Genomic DNA, 21,302 nt, shown 5'->3' on the forward strand with positions numbered 1-21,302 from the left:
TGCTGTAAGCAGCTCTTGGTGCTAGCTGTTCCTCTTAATAAATCACTTTAGGTGGTAGTTTAACAAATGCTCATGAATGTTGGATTTCAAAACAAGAGGTATGTCAAAGACAGAAGAAAATACCTACTTTTCAGCTACCCTCTGAGTAGACTTACAAGCAGCTGGGTCAAAGTAATGAGATGCTGACATATGCACTGACTTGGCAGGTACAGTCAGGAACGGACTGGGAATAACTCAAGAATTCCTACTTTTGCTTATGCCGTTACTTCTTTCAATTGTTAAAATAAGGTAATTTATTGCATTTCTGAATCAAATATTTAGTCCTGCTCACTATGTGGCATAAGTGAAAAATCTCCATCTCGGGAACTAAATTGCTGGTACCATGTGAAGGTTTACAGGCACTTTTTTTCCCAGTAGCTACACTTTCACTTGCTTTACTGTCCACTCAAACTTGAAGTTCTGTTGCTGTAGATACTCTTCAGCTGTGAACTTCTGTAACTGAACTGTGAATGTTGAAAGGTATGTACAGCTACCTGTATTTTTTTCCTACTTACCAGGGAATACATATTTCATACTACGTATGAAAGTAGGCAGTCTGAAAATTCGTCTGTGTTGAAAAAAACACAGCGAATGTTGGTACTTGTTCTCTATCACAGTAGCTGTTTTAAAATGATAGGAAACGGTGGTTTTCTTTTGGGGGAGAGAGGAGATTGCCCAGTTGAAAGATTGCCCAGCTGTTGCAGTATTAGAAGCGTCTGTCATGTCTTGTGATAATATCCCCATTGAGTCAGAATTTGCCTTAAAGCCCTTGGTATTTTAGCTCCTGTATACTGCAAATGGAGTGACTGAAGACATTCTGTTGTCTTAAGTTGTCACAAATTTTATTGCTTACACTCTTTTAATGTTGGTTGGTGGATTATTTTTTTAACCATAAAGTTGAGATTTATATGTACACTGTGTTCTGAAACCTCACTTTCCCCTTATCTACAATGCAACTTCACAGCTCTTGTTCTGAAATGTAAACAAGAGTTCAGGCTTACTGGTTTTGCAGAGTACTATTGCTTTAGGTTTGAAGCAAATGAACAAACGGTAGTCTTTATTTACTGTTGCTCTGCTTCACTGCGCTAAGCACACTTTATATTTATACATAATTGTTTCAGTTAGTGCTGTTGGAAAAAAACTGTTGGCATGAAGAATACTGTTTGCTTGTTAATATTGAAACGTAAGTTGTCAGTATGTGGATTTTTAATATAAGCCTGTTGCAGATTAAAAAAAACCAAAACAAACAGAGAAAGAAAGAAAGAGGGGATAGAATAAGCCACAAAGTTTGTTTTAACAATAAACAAAATGATGCTTGCCAATTTTATCTGAAGAACAAGTTGTTATTCTGATTGTGGTTGTTAATTATTAACAGTGATTATATGTTTTTTTATCTTAAGATCTGTTGGTATCTTTTCCCAGAGCCTCTCTAGAAATGAACTGTCCCCTCTGGCATCTCAGCTGAAACTCTTCTGGGCTAGTGGCAGTAACTTGAAGTTGAGTTTATAGTGTATGAGAAGGCTAGAGGACCCTGAGATGCTGATGCAAGTGTTTCTGAAATCCCTTGCTACTTCAAACTGTAGGGTAGCTGTTTTTATCTGGTGTAAACCCAACAGACAAGCTTGCTGGAAATTAAACTGAAATGTAGCTTGATCCTAGCTTGTCTGTAGAGTTTGAGGAGCAGGGAAGAAAGTCTCCAGCCTGCCACTTGGTTGGTCTCAAAGTGCATTGAATTGCTCCTTGTGATTATTGCTTTTAGTGTATAAAACTAAAGTTAGCAAAGAAAGTCGGATGGGTTAATGACATGCCAGACATACATCTTCCCACTTGCCAGGCCCCACAGGGCACTGCCAGTAGATGCACTGGAAAAGATGTGAGCTTTCTCCTTTTTTTTTTTTTTTTTTTTGGTTGGTTGGTTGGTTAGTTTGTTTTGTTGGTTTGGGGGGGTGTTTGTTCGGGGTTTTGTTTTGGGGGTTTTGTTTGTTTTTTTGTTTTGTTTTGGGTTTTTTAGGATGCTCTTCTGGAAAGGAATTTGCTTTTAAATGCACACATTTATTGAAGTTATTTAAATGAATTCAGCTAACATTGGGAGTATGCTACCGCAGGGAATGGAGTGCTATTGCATGCTCCACGGTGTGGGAAGATGCTGGGAGCTTTCTCTCACACTCTGATGGTCTCAGAGCCAGGGAACCTTACTTTTATACTTGTTTCTCCTCTTTCACTGGAAGCTGAAGACTGAAGCGTAGCCATCTAAGCAGTAGGGCAAGAAGAAGTAGGCATGATACTGACAACCAGAGGTCTATGAGTAACAAACTCCAACCAGTGTTTGCTATATTCTGGTGCTACGTTTGTTTTCTCAGCCCTGTAGCCTTGCAATATTTTTTGCTATTTATATTACTAAAGACAACACCTGGAACATGTTCATGTAACTTCACTGCCTTTGTTTTACTCAGCTTGTAAACACATTGAAGGAAGAGTTTGCTTTTGTTAGTGCATCTTTCCAAATCTTCATGACTGGTTGTGTTCTATGTAGCTCCTGTACCTTTCTGAACTCAAGAAAGTACCCTCATGTGAATACTTGGCAAAAATCAGTGACATTTGATTTAAGAAAAATAAATTGCAAAATCAAGTCACTACAAGTGACTAAGTGGGGAAGATTGCAGAATTGGTTTAAAGCCTGAGACACATTGGATTTTTTTGATTGTTTAAGTTGGAATAGTGAACTCCTTAATAGCAGTAGAAAAACAGGTGGCACTAAGAAATATGCTATAAAATAGCATTTTAAAAAATACTGTAGTCTAAAAGTAGAAATTGCAGTTGTTAATAAGATTCAGTTTAGTGGAACTACTAGGCTAAGTACAGCATTATCTCTTCTAAGTAGTGCTTCAAAAAGTAGTGAACATATTTATGGAATCTGGTTATTGTGTATCTGCCTACTCCAATTTAATTGTCTATTGCTTTCTGGTACAGCTTCCAAAATAAGGGTTTTCTTTTCATGTATTTAAATAGGTTTCAGTTTGTAAGCCCACCCCTAGATAATGCTTTTGTATTTCAGATATATATTTCCAGTATAGAGAAGGAGAATATATTTTAACTTTTTTCCTAGGAATTTTGTTCTTCCTCTGGGGATAGTCTTTCCCCCCTAATGAAGCAGTGTGCGCTAGGTATGTGCAGAAATTGAGAACTGCCAAATACAGTAATGTAGGCTTGGATTATTTCCACTAACAAAATATACTTTTTGTTTTTCTTGTCTTTATGGTCTTCTTACCAACTATGTAACACAATAAAAGCTTTATTGTTGTCTTAAGTTTGGAGGTAGTCTGAAATTGACTTAACATCTGTGATTATTTGTACATTTTGAAAAATAACTGCCTAGATTTAAGGTTAATCCTTTTTGTGCAGTGCAGTCTGCTTTCTTCCTTTTTTTTTTTTTTTTATACAATCTACCAATTAATTTTGGCATATAGACTCAAGTCTGTATGCCAGGGCTGTTGTGCCTTTTATTGTTTTAAATGTGAGTAGAGGGGAGAAATATCAGGATGACTGTTCCTGGTGTGTTGGCATAAAGGGTAGTGAAGATACCAAAATTACAGCTATCGGTCTGCTTTTTTTCTTTCTTATTCTTTTTCCCCCACGGGGTTTAAGAAAGGAGGAAGGAAATAAAAAGTCAGATAAAACTATGTTTTCATTTATTCATTCAGCTAATGGAGAAATTGATAATTAATGCGTGAATTTGTTTAAGTTTCTTCTGACTTGACCAGAATCAATCTTTGCCCTCAAACTAAGTGAGCTTCTCTTTCCTGAGATGACTTTACTCCATCTATTTTTGTGTGGTGTGACATGAGCTACCTAGTTTCTGGATGAACAGGAGTCTTGTCCAGAGAGACGGAGTGGAAGACACCAGTAGAGCTCCTCCTTCCTCCTCTCTGTGTTACCTCCTGAAAACTCTACTGTGCCCAGGCTGGGGAGGGCTGATACTGACCTCAGTTAGGCAAAGCCTTCACCTGCAATATCCAAGTGAATCTCCCTAGCTGTTGCAGAAACCTATATTCAGCTGTCTCGACAAATTAGCAGGGCAAGAGGGCTGGAATAGTTTGTTTTAATTGTCTAATTTAAGGCTTTTACAATGACACCTTTCTGGGAAGGGAAACACTATGACAGTATTTCTGGCACTAGGCTAGCTGCTCCCTTAGGCAATAAGGCTATGGATGGGGAATCTGACATAACTGCAAAAAGGCAGTAAATTGGACCTTTTATTTCAAGGAGGAAATTGGTGTGTCAGGCTTATATGGAAGTTCTCTTAATGATTAAGTTAGTGGCGAACTTAGCAGGCGTTCATGAAAGTGGCAAGTTGTAGTTCAGTTCCAGCACTTGGGGCTGCAGTGCTGCTAGGCAAGTGCCATCGATCTGCTCGGAAATGGTGCTGAAGCTGGGGGACGGTTGTGTTGCTGCTTGAAACGATGTTCAACTGCAACCACAGCATAGTCATGAGACAGCCCAAATACTGGAGATAGTATTGGGAAAGTGATTATTTTCCTTAAACTGAGTCTCTTATTAAGCCATGTCTTCTGGTTTGGGTGCAGGAAAATACTGCTTTTTAATTGCTTTTGGTAAGAGGAGGGCAAGACTGGTTTTGTCAGATGCGTCTGCTATGGCTGCATTTCAATGACAGTGAATGGCCAGTTCAAATATATTATACCCCCTGCTTCAAACATAGTGGAGCCAAAATGCTGTACCGTGTAATGGAAATTCCTCTGCTGTGCACATTGGGTAGATCTGAATTTGAAATTAGTGTGGCAGTTCATTGCTTTGCTGTGATACAAACTTCTCTTGTTAGTCCCTCTCCTCATTTTCCGTATGTCAAACTAAAACCACTCCTGAAGTGGCAGCTTCAGGATTAAGTAACTGGGCATTTTGGGGCTCAATTATGGCAATTAGTGTTCAGTCATATTGCATGTTTAAACCCAAGGGTTGACATGTCAACATTTTGCTCTAGCTTAAAGACTCTTTTGGTCAGAGAAGTGAGTGTTTATATATTGGTTATTACGATAGAAAGCTTGGTAAGCTAACTGAACAAAGTGTGTTGAGAAATGCTGTTTTACAGGTTGACTTTTTTTAACAGATAACAAAGTCTAGAACCAGGGAAGGAGGGAGAGGAGGAAGGAAAGCATATGTATGGACTTGATATGAGGTTGTTACACTGTCATGCCTCAGACAAGAGATGTTGTGCCTTTTCTTCTTTCTAGCAATGCCATGGGGCCAGCATTGATATGTGCCCCTGCTTCTGGTAGGAGTAAAGATTTGGGTGTGAGAAAACAGCAAAGATGTTACTCTGTAAAATATATTTAAAGCCTGACACTGTGCAAACTCCGCAGCAACAGAAAACTTGAGTCTGTAAAATACTTCTCTCTTACTTTATTTATATTGATGCTACAAATGATACTGGTGCTACTGACTGTAAGTCTGTCTAGATAGAAGTGCTCCAAACAATTCAGCATTTTAAACGTGCAGCATGGCAGTTCTCCACAGTGGAAGTGCAGTATGGATCGTGGGAAGTGAGCGGCCAAAGACGAGAGGTAGACTTAGATCTTAACTGTGGGCAAATGCCTGCTAGTTTGGCTTAGTAATGTTCTGTACTTGACAGTGCTCCATGAGAAGAAATGCGACTTTAGCATTTGGTAAATTAACATGTTTACAAAGGAGGAAGAAAATATATCTTTCCTGCCAGTTGTCTTAAATTAATCTCTTAACTTTAGCTAAGCTTATGGTGTCTGTCTTTCAGCTTTTCTTTAAATGTGATTTAACAATGAACTCTACTTTGTGGATTATTTGACATACACTTACATGTGCATTTTCAGCTTCTGTATGAGTATATCCAGTACTGGATGTACTACTCATTCTCCCTTAGTTACTGTATAGACCTGTTAACCAGTTCAGTTTGTGTCCTTAGTAACAGACATTAAAACATACATTAGGGTAGTAGAGATGTAATCCAGATACATTTAGGGGTGGCAGTGGTGGTGATTTTTTTTTTTTCTTTTCATCTTTGACCTAGGACAATTATACACAAGAATGTGTGCAGGAAACCTTGAAGCTGAACGCTGCTTTGGAGTTAGTTAATGTATTTCTTAGTTTCCACCACCACATACCCCCACATTGCCCCCACCCCAGTCCTCTTTCCTCTGTGTATTAGCTTGATCTTCTGTAATTTTATCTCAAGATTGTATTTGGGGTCTTCTAGTAGATTGTAGTTTTCACTTATTAGTGGGCAAAAGCCCCAAGACTGCTCTTCTGAGACTCCAGAGTGGCACAGGTAAAGGCTGTAGCCTTGGTGTTGATTATTAAATGTGTTTAATTCTTTTTTCATGGTTGACTTGAAAATTGGAATGGTTACATTTTGATGTTTCTCCAGCAGCTTAGTTAATTTCATTTAATCTTCCTGTCTTACTACTATTTTTGCACTTACCTAAATGCTGAAAAAAAAAGTAATTTCTAAAGGCCCTGGAGTCCACTACTTAGAGCATTCTTGTTTGTATTTGCAGTTGACTTTGAGGAAGATTTGGGACAGCTGTTCCACTACAGAATCACCCTAATTTTCAGGGCAGTATATCTATGGCCTTAAGTCTACAGTTATCTTCAAGATAAATGCAGGATTGTGCATTTCAGTTCTAGGTTCAAGATTTTTAAGGCCTTTCTCTCAAAATAGAGGAATATGAAGGTATAGTGTTTAAAATGTGCATTTTTCTTCTGGCTAGTAGCCCTCATTAACATCAGCTAGCTTACCCTAGCCTCTTTTTTATTTTACAGTTCTCCCTCTAGACATGCATTAGTCATTGTTTCTGCACAGTAGCATTTTTTCCCCTGCAGCAGTAATTTGATTGCAAGATTTCATTTAGTCTCCATCTAACTCTGTTCCAAACTTCTTCTGCCTCCAGCATGGCACAGAGTGTTCAAAATCTGTGATAACTCTGGCCATGATTTTTCCCTTTTTTTTTCTTCTGTCATCTTTGCACCAAAATACCAATAGAGAGCACAGCATTTCCTTGCTTGCTGCAAGCCTGTGTAAACGTTAAGTGTGTTTACGGTCTGTCTTTTGGGGTAGAATCCACACTTCACTTAAAACCCCCATTGAAATACAATACAAAGGTGCTACTTACATTTTCACATTGAGTTTTAGTCAGTGAGGTGAGTTTGATTTAGGCAATAGTAAAGGTGTGTGCCAGTTGACTGCAGTAGCTGGTAAGGATTTTTAAGAGTCTTCTGGTGTTGAAACTCTTAATGTTTTAATGCTTGATGCATTTTCTGTGCGTATTTTCTGGTCGGGGGAGGACAAAGTGCTTTGAGGTAAGAATGTGCTGGGCCGATGCAGAGGCTATGGATGCACTGGCACATGCTGTTGGAGATTGCTTTCATGTGGAAGAGCAGCATTCATAGGTGCAGTTTTGCTTCCATCGCCGTGTTATATAAAAGCCTACTCGCACAAATAAAGGACTGAGCCTTAACGAAGGGAAAATGAAGTCCAAATAAAACGTCCTGGTGTAAACCATGCCAGAAAAGAAACTTCCTCCCATCTATCGGAATCTGACACAGATCTTTTCATTCATCCTTTTACTTGCCTTTAGGCATACCTCCCAGTGGTTGTTAGGCAACCATAATAACATTGCTGAACATTCAGGCTGGCTAATTGGATTGTCCCTTTCTTGGGTTTTTTGTTCAAATGGTCTTGGTCATCTTTAATAAGGCAAGCACATGCAAGTTGCTTCATTGGCTGATGTAACAAACCAAGAGGCTCTTAAGAGTTCCGTGACACATCAAGGACAAAATTTTTAAATCTGTGTGAGCTTTGACATTGTACTTAATTGAGAGTGTAAGGATTTGCCTCTGTCACTACAGAAGTCTTGCTAAATTCTGCTTTAATTCAGTACATTTCCTAGTTGTATACAAACCCACCTATTCTAATGAGAATTTTTGGTTGAAAGGCAGTATCTGCTCACCTGGATGGAGCTGAGCAGCACCACAAAAATTTAGTGTTCAAATAGGCTGAAAATTTCCTCCACTTTGTAACTGGTGTCACTAAGGTAGTCTTACTAGCAAGAAATGTGTTCAGAAAAATAGCAATGCTTTACTACAGGATGAGATGCCACAGAAGAAACAACATATGTTGTAAGAATGGCAAGGGTTTTGTTCTTTGTTACACTTATAGGAAAATATGTTAACGTGTTGTTCAGGGGCGCCTGTTTCTCTGTGCCAGCATAACGTGAGTGAACTCTTGCAAGTGGTGTTGGACTTGAGTGTCTAGTAGCTTCCCTGGTTGTTCTGAGTACATAAACTAAAAATGCATGTAATTTGTATTTACATAACCAAACTTACCTTGTATTAATTATTGCAAGGCAACTTGGTGTGGTTTATGCTCCACTTATTTGTCACCTTTATTTTTTTTATTTTTATTTTTTTCTTATCTCATTGTAGATTCACCAAGTTGAAGAGCCTTAATCTTTCCAATAATAATTTAGGAGACTTCCCACTGGCAGTATGCAGTATCCCAACCCTGACTGAACTCAACGTGTCCTGCAATGCCCTCAGAAGTGTTCCGGCAGTTGTAGGCGAGATGCACAAGCAAGTACTTTCTTAAAACTTAATGTACACGGCCTGATAATAAAGGCAACAAGTAGTTTGATGACCCTGTACGTAATTTTGCTGTGAGAAACAGTTTAGACTTACAGGGTTTTGTCAGAGCAGACTGTCTTGTAGATCTGTATGGAAGCAGTTGTGAGCTGCGGATGGAGGGGAAGCACACTTTGTGTCTCGACGCTCTGCCAGTCCCCAGCATTTGACACAAAGGTCACCTTCACGGTGAAGAAAATCTTTAAACCTCCTTGCTTATGTGCTTTCAACCATCACACAAGTCACAGTTCTGGAGATGTTTGAAGATATGATGCAACTGTCTAATACAGCCTACATTTCATAGTTGCCAAGGCTTTTAATTATTTGGTCAATACCTTCTGTAGCAGATGTTAAAGCATTATTCCATAACATTTTTCTTTATTCTGCTCTTTTGTGTATTTTATGTCACTGTAACTGCAGCAGATTTGTGTGTTTATAGGGAGGAAATGTGATTTAACAAGTCACTCACTTTCTTCACTCTCCGTTCCCCTCCCCCGCTTTTAATAGCTTGCAGACATTTTTGCTGGACGGCAACTTTCTCCAGTCCCTTCCTGATGAATTGGAGCATATGCATCAGCTCAGCTACGTGAGTCTGTCCTTCAATGAGTTCGCCGACATTCCAGGGGTGCTGGAGAAGCTGACTGCCATGGATAAGCTCTGTATGTCAGGAAACTGCATCGATACCCTGAACCTACAGGTGTTAAAAAGGATGCCTCATATTAAACATGTGGATCTAAGGTAGGTATTTGGAAGAAGCTAAAAACAAGTGGATCTAAATTATAGGTGTTGAAATGGTTTCTCCTTGACTGTCAGAATAGCCCCCAGGGTATGAATCTCTTGCATTAGTCCATTGAACCATGTTTCTGGCAGTATTATGTAACTCACAGCACTTGCCGTGACTTAGCATTCTTCTTTGAGGAGGAGGTAGCATTTAGGGGGATCAATAGATAGGAAAATGAGTTTGGGGGGAAATTAATATTTACACCAAAAGATCAAACAAAACAGAGCCTGAGACACTGGTGATTCCTGCAGTTCTGGTTGCTGCAGTGTTAATATAATATAAATGATAGTCCCTGACCCAAAAAGCTTCTGTCTGAAATATTACAGATGCGTGAGATGAAGAGAAGGGCAGTGAAGTTGAAAGGACAAAAATAGGTATTTTAATACTTCTTGGTATGTTAAAAAACCTAGTCCACCATGAGTAATGTTATTTTATTGATGCCCTCAGCAGAGTCTGAACAGATCCTTATTACAAATGGCTCTGGTATGAGGTGGTTCTTTATTCTTATGGTCTTTGGGGAAGCCAGCTTCTACAATCAGCTGGGCAAGGCTCAGTTCAGAGCCTGGACCATGAGGTCCAAACAACACTGAATTTAGGAACCATTTGGTTAAGCTATTCAAGGTAAAACCTAGTGTACCATACTGCTGTGTAGCTGTCAGACTTTGCAATCAAGGAAGGGCCAGCATAAGTTAAGAAAATAGCTAAAATAGATGGATGAGTTCTGAAGCATTTATGGTGGGGTCAAAATGTGTCTGTGTCTTTGTATGTATGTTAAAAGCAAATAAATAAATAAATTGGCCTCAGAGTAGGGATGCTGTGGTTGAGCTGGCCATGAGTTCCAGTGGTGCAGTTCCAGCCCTCTCATTGTCTGCTGCATCCTTTCTGCACCGAGCGGCGAACAGTGGTTCTTTGTCACGCTACCTGGAATCATAAATGTCAAACATGTTTGTAAACTGTACTTGCTGCACAGTGAAGTGCTTTGCTTAAGTAAAATCAGAAGGAAGCACTGCTTGTAAATTGAAAACAGTAAAAGTAGGCTGTGGTGTTAGAGGGGACCTATTACCCATGTTCTTTTAACTGGAAAATGTAGCTGCTCTGAAAACATAACTGCTACACAGAGGGCAACTCTTTGAAAGCAACATCAGCAACAGAACTGTAGGTATTTGCCCTTATCCTCACTAGGGAGGTTTAATGGGCCAGCAGAAGTTACTATACCGATTTTAGTGTTCTGGTCAGAGCGGGCAATTTGAAACTGAACTCTTTGGAGTGTTCTGCAGTCTCAAACATTGCTGGGTTATAGATAATCTCATTCAGTTGTAACTTCTGGGGAAGTTGCTGAGTATTGGCAGTGTCAATGCACTGCAGTGAAGATGTGATAAAACCTGTTCTCTTTATCTGACAGATCCACTTGTCTTGGGTTTTTGCTTTGTTTTCTTTCCACACCCATTTTCAGGTCTCTGAATTTGCTTGCTGTGGAACATGGTGATGCGAGAGGCGAATATATGGGAATTCATAAATCTCAATTTGGCCTTTCAGTAAGGCAAGAGACTCGCAGGTTACTCCTATCTTCCAGGCTTTTCCAGCAGATGCTCATGATAGGTCACCAGGAACTGTAAAGGTTTTGCTCTTTTCCAAACTATGGGGCACAAATAACAGCCAGATCACCTTTTATTTTTATGGACACAATAACACATACATACCTTTATAGACACATACGTACCTTTATAGACACATACTTACCTTCTTGCAGAGCTTTTTATCAGTAGTTTTCAAAATAGTTTGGTGTCATCATTCCTTTGTCATGATGGATAAAACAACAGAGCAGCTCCATCCTGCTTTTAAAATACCATAACAAAGGGGAAAAAATTTAAAATCAACCTTGATCAGAATCTGGAGGCATGCTAATTTAATCCAGTGCAACTGATTGTAGGATGAGCATTGGTTTGTCAGCAGGAGCCTGCCATGTAACTACACTTAATCTCCTTTTTTGTCTGCAAGATTGAACTCAATTAGGAGGCTGGAGGGTGATGAAATAGATTTTCTGCATCACGTGACCCAACTGGATCTCAGAGACAACAAACTTGGGGAGCTGGATGCAACAGTTTTTAACAATGTTGAAGTGTTACACTGTGAACGGAATCAACTGGTAACCCTCAAAATCAGTGGATATTTTCTCAAAGCGCTGTACGCTTCCTCGAATGGTAAGTGCATTTTCAGGGCAGCTGTGGTGTTGTCATCGGACTTCTGGTTTCGTACCTGTCTGTGGGATGCTTGTGGAGGGCAGTGCACATAATCAGGAGGCTCTTGACATGACCCGTGGAGAAAAGGGTTTCACATGTGCGGTGTCATGCTACTGGCAGTTCTGAGCTTCAGAACTGACTTTCAAATAATACTGGGCCGCTGATTTGGAGGTCTCAAAACTGTGAAAATCTTATAATTTGGGCTGAAATTCCTCTCTGTGTCAGCAGGGAGGGGTCTTGAAGTTGTCAGTTCTTTGGGTTGTATTAATGTGTTGTTTTACTAAGGCAAATAAGGAATTTATTGCTTCTCCACAGAGTTGAGAAAGTTTGAACAAGTGGCCGTTGTGAGACAAACTAAAACAATGTATATTTTTGCTACTACCTCTAGCTGCTTACTCTGGCCAGAAAGCTATGAAATGTGTAATGAGTAACTTCTTTTGTATTCGATAATAAAAATAATGCAGCCTTTTCCAGTTGAATAACTCCTGTGTTCCATGAATAGGATTTGTTTGATCTGTCTCTGGAAGCTGCTATTACTTAAAATACTCAGTTTTCACCAGCATTTTTATTGTTTGGAGTAGTTTGTTATGGAATAAACAAAATGCAAGCTCAGAGCACTGTGAATTTGATGGAACAGTCTGAACTGCCTTTAAAATGCTGTCATCTTAACGATATCCAAGCCTGTGCCTTCATTAAGTATTCATGCCAGGATCTTTGTAGCTGAGAGAAGTTAACATAATCTGAGCATGTGCTGTGCAATGTGAGCTCAGAACCCAAGTCAACCCGTATCTTGCAATCAACTGCCTATTTGGTCTTGCTGTTCCTCCTGGCTATCGTGTCTCTGCATGCTCAGCCACCTTCTTTTAGTCTCATCTTCCAAAGGAACCGTGATGCTTGTTACACTTTCCCTTTAGTGAATTTTCTGTAGGCTTAAATAAGTGTCTGCTGGTTTTTGTTTCAACCTTAATGCTAAGCATTAGCTGCCTAAAAACCTTAGGAAGTGAAATATTATTGAAGCAATCAAAATATAACATTACTAGCAGGAGCTGAGATGCTATGAAAGGTCTGTAAGGCTGCCTGCAACCAGGAACTCCAGAGGCACATGGAAAGTTTCATGTAATGTGTTGAAAAATACTCTGGATCTTGCCATGACCTGGAGGACTCTGGGGTATTCTGTAGCTTGCTATTCCAGAGTGGGGAGTTCCCTTCCTGTGCCTGTACCATTAGTGACCAGTGGACAAAAAGTAGAGCAGGTTTGTGACTGACTATTTTGGGCAGAGGGTGGTGGAGGTGATGTTACAGCTCTGGGACAAACATGGAAAAATGAGAATTTGCCATGAAACTTTTAAAATGCTCCAGTTTGTCCTCTCTGATCAGTTATGCAGTCTGTCATAGCAAGTACAACGTAATGTAGCAAATGTAGTCACACATAATAAAGAAACAAAACTCACTTCACAAAGGTCCAGATTCTCAGAAGTTTCTTAAGTTACTGACTTGTTCTGAAATCTCTGGGTGTTAGCTGCTTAAAGTAACTCTTATGGAACAGCCATTTAGATGCAAATCTTTGTCACCACTTTTGTTTTTATGTATTTTTCCCCCTAGAACTTGTTCACCTTGATGTGTATCCAGTTCCTAATTGCCTGGCTTATATGGATATTTCTAGGTAAGAGTATGTTTTTTCTTGGGCCTGTAAAATATACATCAATGAGGCTTATGGAAAAATGACATTCACTGGTATTTTACTAGGAGGGAGTTGGGGCAGGAATTGGACCTTGAGATACAAGAAGATTGATTTTCAGAGGTAGAGGATGGGCTTTTTTGTACTGGCCAGTTGTTCCCTGTTTCATTTTTATAGATTTACTTTTTTAAAAAAAATTTTTTATGCTAAAAGCAAAATGCACCTTTATAGTTAAAGGAAAAGGGTTTCCCTGATTTAAAGATTTCCTATTTTATAGAGACAGAACACAATGATTCAAACGTACACCAGTGAGAGACATGTACAGAAGTTCCTTTTTGGATGTCTGTGTCACAAGCCCAGCGTAGGTGACAGTTTGATAGTTCACTCAGCAGCTCCTGCAGCTTGTGGTTGTTCTCCGCAGCCCTGGCTGCTGCAGGGCTGTCTGCAGTTGCCATTTGTATGCATCTCTAAATCTCACCTTAACGAGGGAGGTGGGATAAGGAAAGAAATGGAAATGGGAGTGTTTTAGTTTGTTTTACAATTTAAGGACTGAATCAGGAAAACACTTTATACATGTGCTTAATGTCTGTTTTATTTAAGGAATTACTCATCTGCATGTTGAAGTGATAATCTCATTCATTAAAAAGCCTGCTTAAAGCACTCTTAAGCTGTTGAGGGTGATTGTAACAATTAGTGAGTTAACCTGGGGGAGTGGCCATCAACTTCAAAGTTTCATCAACCATGAGTTACTCGCATTGTGCACCTAAATGTTACACACAGGTGTGATTAAATAAGTGTGATTTATTGAAAAGCGTTCTTTGTAAAGCTGTGTTCTTCATTTAGCTGTAAATGAAATTGGTGCAGAATGCATGATTTTGATCACAAAACCCTTTTTGTGCCTCAGTTCAGTGGTGGCATTGTAACTAAATGGGTAGCGTGTCTTTAGCTTCTTGGCTCGCTTGGAATTTGGGAAATCCGTTTGATATTGAAAAGGAAGCTATGTGAGGATGAGGGGATGGGTTGCTATTGCATATTTTGGTTAAAGGCCGTTGCATGAATAAACTATTGGATACAGGTACATGAATGAGCATGAGTATTGATTTATGTTCATGCTGTGTGAGGCTCTTATTCCTGAACTTCAAGTCTGCGAGTGCCTGAACGTTATTTGATGCCCAGTTTTGCATCTGTGTATCTGAAGTAGTGATTATGTGAATGCACATGCACACAATCTCCTCCATGTATTTTGTGCCGCTAATTTTTGTCTTTAAGGCAAGATACATGGCTGCCCCACTGTGCCTAGCTGCATGTTTTCAGTGCAATATTTGGAAAAACGTACCTCTAAGCACTTAATGTTTAGAAGGGTTAGTTTCAGTGAAGACAAATGCGAGAAAACCGAGTGCTTGACTTTGAAGATATGTAAGAAAAAAGATTTTGCTCTGTTCAGTGAGATAGCTGAAGAGTGGTAGAGTGGGTTTTAGGATTGAATTTATGGGGGATCGAAGAGGTGTGTTCCAACTGTGTAGGGTGTGAATATCTTCTGAGCAGTATCTCACAAGTTTTATTCTCCATGGAGAGACTTCTTCATCCTGAATACTCTGATACTCTTAATATTTCTTCCCCAATAATTTGGAAGCAGCTGCTTCCATTTTCTTAGTGGATGCACATCTAGGGAGATAATAATGCTGTTAGCTTTCTTGCCCCCTCGCTCAGAACCTTACTGCACCGGTAGTGCCCTTAGAGAAGAAGGGGTGATACAATCTCATAGGAAACATATTATGTAGCAGATTTATTTCCTGCAGGTATCTGCATCTCTCTTGAGGCTGTATTGCTAATAGCCTTTACATCTCGATTATCGTTTAGTTACACCTCTTTGTGTTCTTTATTCCTAGAAATCACCTGGAAAACCTGCCTGAGTGGGTATGTGACAGCAGGAAACTGGAAGTGTTGGATGTTGGCCACAATCAGATACGTGAGCTGCCTGCCCGGTGAGTCTTGCAGACCAGTTGCACAATGTGGAACAGAATAAGCAATTCAGAAATAATTGCTGATTCAGTGTTTAGCTTGTTCCTATGACTGTCAGGCCTGTTTTATCTTTTGTTTGATTTTATTTTTACCTTGTGGGGTGTCGTCATGCCTCAAGCTTCCACCCAGCCTTTCTTCTTTTACTTTCATGCAGAGAAAGCAGTGCCTTTGAACTCCAGGTGGAAGTTTTGAAGCTGTTCATGTGGCTCTTCAGGCAGGAAAGCCCTTCATTTTTAATAATGAATATTAAATATTAACAGCCATAACTTTGCATGACAGTTTAAAGATCCAGAGCTTGTAACTTAGTTTCAGTGGTGCCTAGAGACTCCAGTTCACAGACCTGTTTGACTGAAAGAGGGTTGATAGGAGAAGGTAAAGCCTCATCAAGCAAGCAAACTCCTGCAAGTAGAGCAATCGCCTTCACTGCAAAGATAATCTCTTTTACAGGAGTCTAAACTTAAAATTGATAAATACAAATGATAGGAAAGCAAGTGAACAGGAAAGGAAAGTAGGAGTTGAGTTTAAATAATGAATGGCTCTTATAGGTTTTTTTTTTTCTAGAGACACCTGTGCCAGGTGAGCATAGTGGTCAGGTGCTGGTATTGAGAATTTTTAAGTCTCTCTGACTTCACTGGAAGAGAGCTGTTAGTCTTCGCTGCTCTGTACACTTCAGAAAAGATGTTGTGAAAGAGGGAGAACATACTAGGCACAAAGGGTGAAATTGCGTGGGGATGTGCAGAGCCATTGAAGATTGTAGACAACTAGTATATGATGAGCTATTAAATATTTTCCTTATGGAGCTGTACAGCACAGAAGAGCATCAGAAACCAAAAAGGATAGTTTTGTCTGGGTTAGATGAGTGTGCCATATGGTGTAAACTGGCAGTTTTAGTGTCAGAAATGGGAACAGAATAGATTTCAGAAATGTGAGCAGAAAAGGATGTGAAGAGATTTACTGAGGAAACTAACAGGCTAACGTGCAGACTATTAATCCCTCTGTTTCTTCACACAAAGTGAAACTGTGCCTACTCAGAAGGTGGGGGGAGCAAAAGTTCATTGGCCTTTCATTTGCACTTCATAACAGCAAGGACTATCAAGGCATACCGGATATCTTTGGGAGATTAATGATTAGCTGAAATTAGGTACAGTCAACATCCCACTTGTCTCTCCTGCCATCTTATCATTAACCCCAGGAAACAGCTTATCTTTGAAAGCTTCTCTTTGTAGTATGTGTCTAGATAGTGTAGCTCCTAATAAGTCAGCTCAGTTTTAAGGCCCAGTTCAAAACACAAGCTTTGAACGTCTGTTGAAGTTCAGGAAAATTTGGGTCTGGATTCAAATGCAAATGGCTCAGGCGTATAGACCTAATGTTGAGTGTCAGGTAAATTCTAGTGCCCAGTAAGTGTGTTCATGTGCACTGTTGTGTGCTTTTCCTTCTACACAGAGCAGCACTCTGAAAACCTGTGGGGTGAGTGAGCAGGACTCTCCTAGGAGGATACTTGCCACTCTAACCACAAATGTTCAAGCCTTGACTGACCAGCAGTTTCCCAGAAGGCTGAAGGTTGCACCTAATCTAAACAAACTACAGTTGATTCTGTGTGTGTTTGCCTCTTGAAACAGAAAAACAATCCTTGAAGACAAAAGAGTTGAAGCAGTTGAGATAGAGGATTGTGTACTAATGTTTGTCTCAAAGCAAATGGGAACAATGCACACTGGGCTGTAATACAGCCATTTCTGCTCTGAAAGTACTGAAAAATAACAAAAAGGGTACTTAGTCTTAGCTATGCAAGACAAATTCATTGTCATAAAACTGACATTGCCAAAGATTCCCTAAAGAAAATGGAAATGCTTCAATTAAGAGTTGCCAAAATGACCTTGCCACCACCAGTGAACAGATGTCTGTATGTATTTTTGTTCCTTTTTGTCTGTTTTTTTTTTTAAGATCTATTTGTATTTAACATTGTGTTCTCTAGAACAGTTGCTTACTAAAGGAATTGGTTGCATGCTTTCACCAAACCATGTTTTCTCAGAAGATGCTGATGCTGAGTGAAATGCTTGTCCTTAGAACTTTTTGATCCCATCAAAAATTCCAGTGGGAGTTGGGCAAGTGGGAAAGCTGCCCATAGGGAAGAGCAGTCCCAGCATTCTGGTTCCCCACCCAGCTTGAGAACTAGGTGTCCCAGGCTCATCAGGAGTTGCTTAGTTAAAGGCTCATGGTTCAGTCTCTCTTCAGGCAGCCCAGTTCCTTTGGTGCTTGTGTAACTTGGAAAATAGAGAAAACAAACAAAACCCCAAAGACGTACTCGGTTCTTCTGAATTATTTATAAATATATTTTCATGGAAAAGCTGATTGCTGAGGGTTTTGCCATGATTTGAATGTTTTTTATTTTAAAGTGGCACTGCCCCCACCCATCCAAAAAAATGCCCAAAGTGATAAATTTTTTTGGAGACGTCGTCAACCAATTCTGCTTTTTCTTGTAATGTTTGGTGTTGATGATGCTGGCCAGTCTTGATTAGAAGAGGAAGTAGAATAGAAAGGCAAATCCGTAACTGAGGAAGATTTTCAAGTAAAAGTGGAGTGAAACAAAAATGGTTAAATGATGAAAACATAATAGATATGCTTATCACTGTATGGTAAGTCTTTTCACCCTGTGTTGAGCCTTCTGGAATGATACCGCTGGCTGTTGACTTGCATCCGTGGTCATAACACGGATGATCCAGCCAACTGAGATAACTGTTAATGCTGGCACACAGATATGGAGCATGACTGTATCTGTCAAGGGGAAAATACTCAGCATACTTCAATGATTATTTTGGCACAATAATCCGATGACCTGATGTATTGTAGGGAAGGGGCAAGGAGGCTCTTTATGTGTATTTGGGTCATTGTAACAGAGGGAAGAAGATTTTTGCTTTAATGCTGAGTAATTTGAGAGTCTTTGATTGAAACAGGTCAGCATGATACACAGGTTTGCCAGATTAAACAGTACAGTAGCAGGAAAGTATGACAGGTGGCAGATGAAGAATAATCTTTTTTTTTGTAATTTGCTGAAAGTGGTTCCTGTTCAAAATCAAAGAGTTGCTCCATTTTTGAGGTCTTTAGGTGCAGATTTTAAACTCCTTATTATGTTGTTTATACTGCAAATTTTGGCTTTACTATTTGATCAAAACAGCTGTTTGTTCTTGTCTCTTTACATTGCCCTCTTCTCCCTCTCCCGTTCTCACCCAGTCCCCCCAGAAAATGGAGCAGGGGGATGGGACTCCAGGTCATCTATCGCTTGTAAAAGCTCAAGAAAGGAAAGCCGATTAGATAAATTTCATTCGCTGTAGAACTGGAAAGGAGGCTTTATGTTAGCCTGGTATTAACAGAAAAGGAAAATGGGGGGGGGGGGGGGGAGTTGAATTGGATTATGAGTCAGCACATGATGAATAGAGCGCTATGAAGCTTGTGGGGTGACTGGGGATTTCACCCACACTTCTGAAGTTCTTCCATTAGCTAGGGGGATCCCACATGTGCAGTTTTCTGCAGCCATTGTTAGCAATTACCTCCTTCACTGTCATGCTTCTATATTCATGTTTTATATAGTGCAGTAAGAGAACCCTTTCTCACTACTTTAACTCCTGAATCATCCTTAAACCTCCTTCCCTGTGTCTGAACAACCTTTTTAAGAAGTTGGTGGAGAGTGGGAAGACGTTCTTGGATCTGTGCGTAATTAATACCATGTCTGCTAATCGGTTGGCTGAATCACTTTCTTGTAATGAACTGTGGTATCGCTCCTAAATTCTCAAAGCAACTCTTTGGTTTAGGTTTTTCTCATTTTTGGTGTTGTTTATTTCTCTAAGGTTGTTTTACAATAGTAGCTTGCGTAAGCTGCTGGCAGGACATAACATGTTAGGAAGGCTACCGGATCGGCTCGAGCGAACGCAAGTGGAGGTCCTGGACGTGCAACACAACCAGCTCCTTGAACTGCCATCCAACCTGCTTTTGAAAGCAGACAGGTAAATATAAAGAAATTTGATCTCGACTTGCACGTGAGGGACCTTGCTTTGTGTGTTACTTCCTAGCTGAAAGGGTAATCTGAGGTTCCCCTAATTTGAAAGTTGCCAAGCCTTGTATGGTAAGAACAGATGTCTGCCCAACTCACCAAAACACATTCTTTTTATTCTGGTTTTGTTGCCTTATATGGTTGCTTCTTTTTCCCCACCAAGCTCCTGCTGAACACCTACTTCTTGAAATCTAGCTGTAAAGTGAAGCACATGCTATTTTCTACTACATACACTGAGATGGGTTAGTGGCAGTTTCTTTAAATACATATTTCTTAGGCTTGTTTGATGGAGTGTGAAAGCTTTTTTTTCCCCTTCAGTCAGAGGCTAGAACTTATTTATACCTGTCAAACAAAACAAAATCTGTGCATAAGGCTGTCAGAATAACTCAGTTGTTCCCCTGTCCTTGCTTTGTGAATTTTTTTATGCTTTTCAAATGTTTGTCACTAATTTAGCTGGTGTCACCACTTGATCTGATTTCTGGATTCTTATTTTTAGGCTGCTGTTTCTTTAGTCTCAGAGTCTTCATAATCTTTCTTCCTGGATATGAACATTCACTGTAAAGTGGCTGTGATTGAAATATGGGAGGTTGGTAGCATAGTCTGAGGATGGTGGATGGGCTTGCCCCGCTTGGTGTCAGCGTTCCTTGCACCTCTGTGCTTCCACATACAGTCATGGGATTTCTGAGTGCTCAACCCATGCATAATTTAACAGAGAGTGAGATTGTGTGCTGTGGGGTTTTATTTCTGATCCTAGCTGTGAGAAAAGGAATGCATAGCTCCTGGGTTTCTTGAGAGGTGGAGAAGCAAAATTAGTGGTGATCTCACTGTCACAGCTCCTCACCCGATTAAGAGTATTGCAAATCCCCTACTTTTATACTGTTGTTCATTCTGTCATGAATCTTTGGTTAAATTTCCTGGGATTCACAGTGTTGGGAGTTGGAGAATTAGGTTGGTGGCTGAGATGATTTCTAAATAAACTCTTGACTTACTCCTGAACAGTAATGTTCTGTGGGATTTATCATTTAGGTTAAAAATTATGTTTCAAAAGGTGAACTTCACTAGGGCAGGGGTTTGCTTCTGGAAACCAGTATGACATTTTGGTCTTGATTTGCTTTACAGAACGTTTAAAATAATTTTTGTACTTTTTTTTTTTTTGAACAACGCTATTGCATACTGTCCACATTCAAGCCCAAGTAGGATACTACCTTTGGAATAAATTGATTATCAGCAAAGTTTTTCTGATGTTAATTTACTGTTTCGGTTGAGACTTTACATAAAAGTGCAGTCAAAGCTTTGAAATTTAGTAATGTTACTGCTGTAATAATTGCGATTATCTGGCACATTTCTGTTTAAAAGTGGTGAAATTCATAGCCTGTTCATATGGCAAGGATGTTTCACATCAGCAGCTGTAATTGTCTTGTGGATGATTTTTCAAACTATTGTACATTAGAGATTGTATGAACTTCAGAAATGAAACCTTGTAAAAAGTTTTTTGTACAGGAAGTTGCAAAATTAGGTCAAAAAAAAAAAAAAAAAAGCTATTTACAGGTCCCAAGTTGAAATTCCTATCTGTTAACTTGGAAGGGAAAGAAACCTTTAAGTAAGTTTCAGAAAGCTACTGGCATCTTTGAAAGTAAAGAGAGAAATAATTTTGTAAAATTTCTATAAAAAACAGGTTGTAGGTCTAGGATGTAGATTAGCGCAATTTTGGCAGTGAGAGAGAACCTGAATTTTCTGTACTGCCACTCATCTTTTTAAACTGAGCTACAAAACTGTAGACAGCTTTTTGTGTGTGTGTGTGTGTGTGATGCCAAAATGAACCAGTACAGGCTA

General features: G+C 39.6%; 1 protein-coding gene across 1 annotated transcript in view; it reads left to right on the forward strand.

The window, feature by feature from the left end:
* PHLPP1 (PH domain and leucine rich repeat protein phosphatase 1) overlaps window positions 1-21,302 on the forward strand; it is a 138,812-nt gene that overhangs the window by 93,089 nt on the left and 24,421 nt on the right. Inside the window, exons 5-10 of the mRNA XM_069808959.1 lie at window positions 8,509-8,655; window positions 9,211-9,441; window positions 11,483-11,685; window positions 13,327-13,387; window positions 15,292-15,387; window positions 19,267-19,422. Coding sequence (XP_069665060.1) covers window positions 8,509-8,655; window positions 9,211-9,441; window positions 11,483-11,685; window positions 13,327-13,387; window positions 15,292-15,387; window positions 19,267-19,422 — 894 coding nt within the window. The remainder of the gene's footprint in view (window positions 1-8,508; window positions 8,656-9,210; window positions 9,442-11,482; window positions 11,686-13,326; window positions 13,388-15,291; window positions 15,388-19,266; window positions 19,423-21,302) is intronic.

The sequence above is a fragment of the Haliaeetus albicilla genome, chromosome 21 (assembly GCF_947461875.1).
Source record: "Haliaeetus albicilla chromosome 21, bHalAlb1.1, whole genome shotgun sequence".
NCBI classification, from domain to species: domain Eukaryota; kingdom Metazoa; phylum Chordata; class Aves; order Accipitriformes; family Accipitridae; genus Haliaeetus; species Haliaeetus albicilla.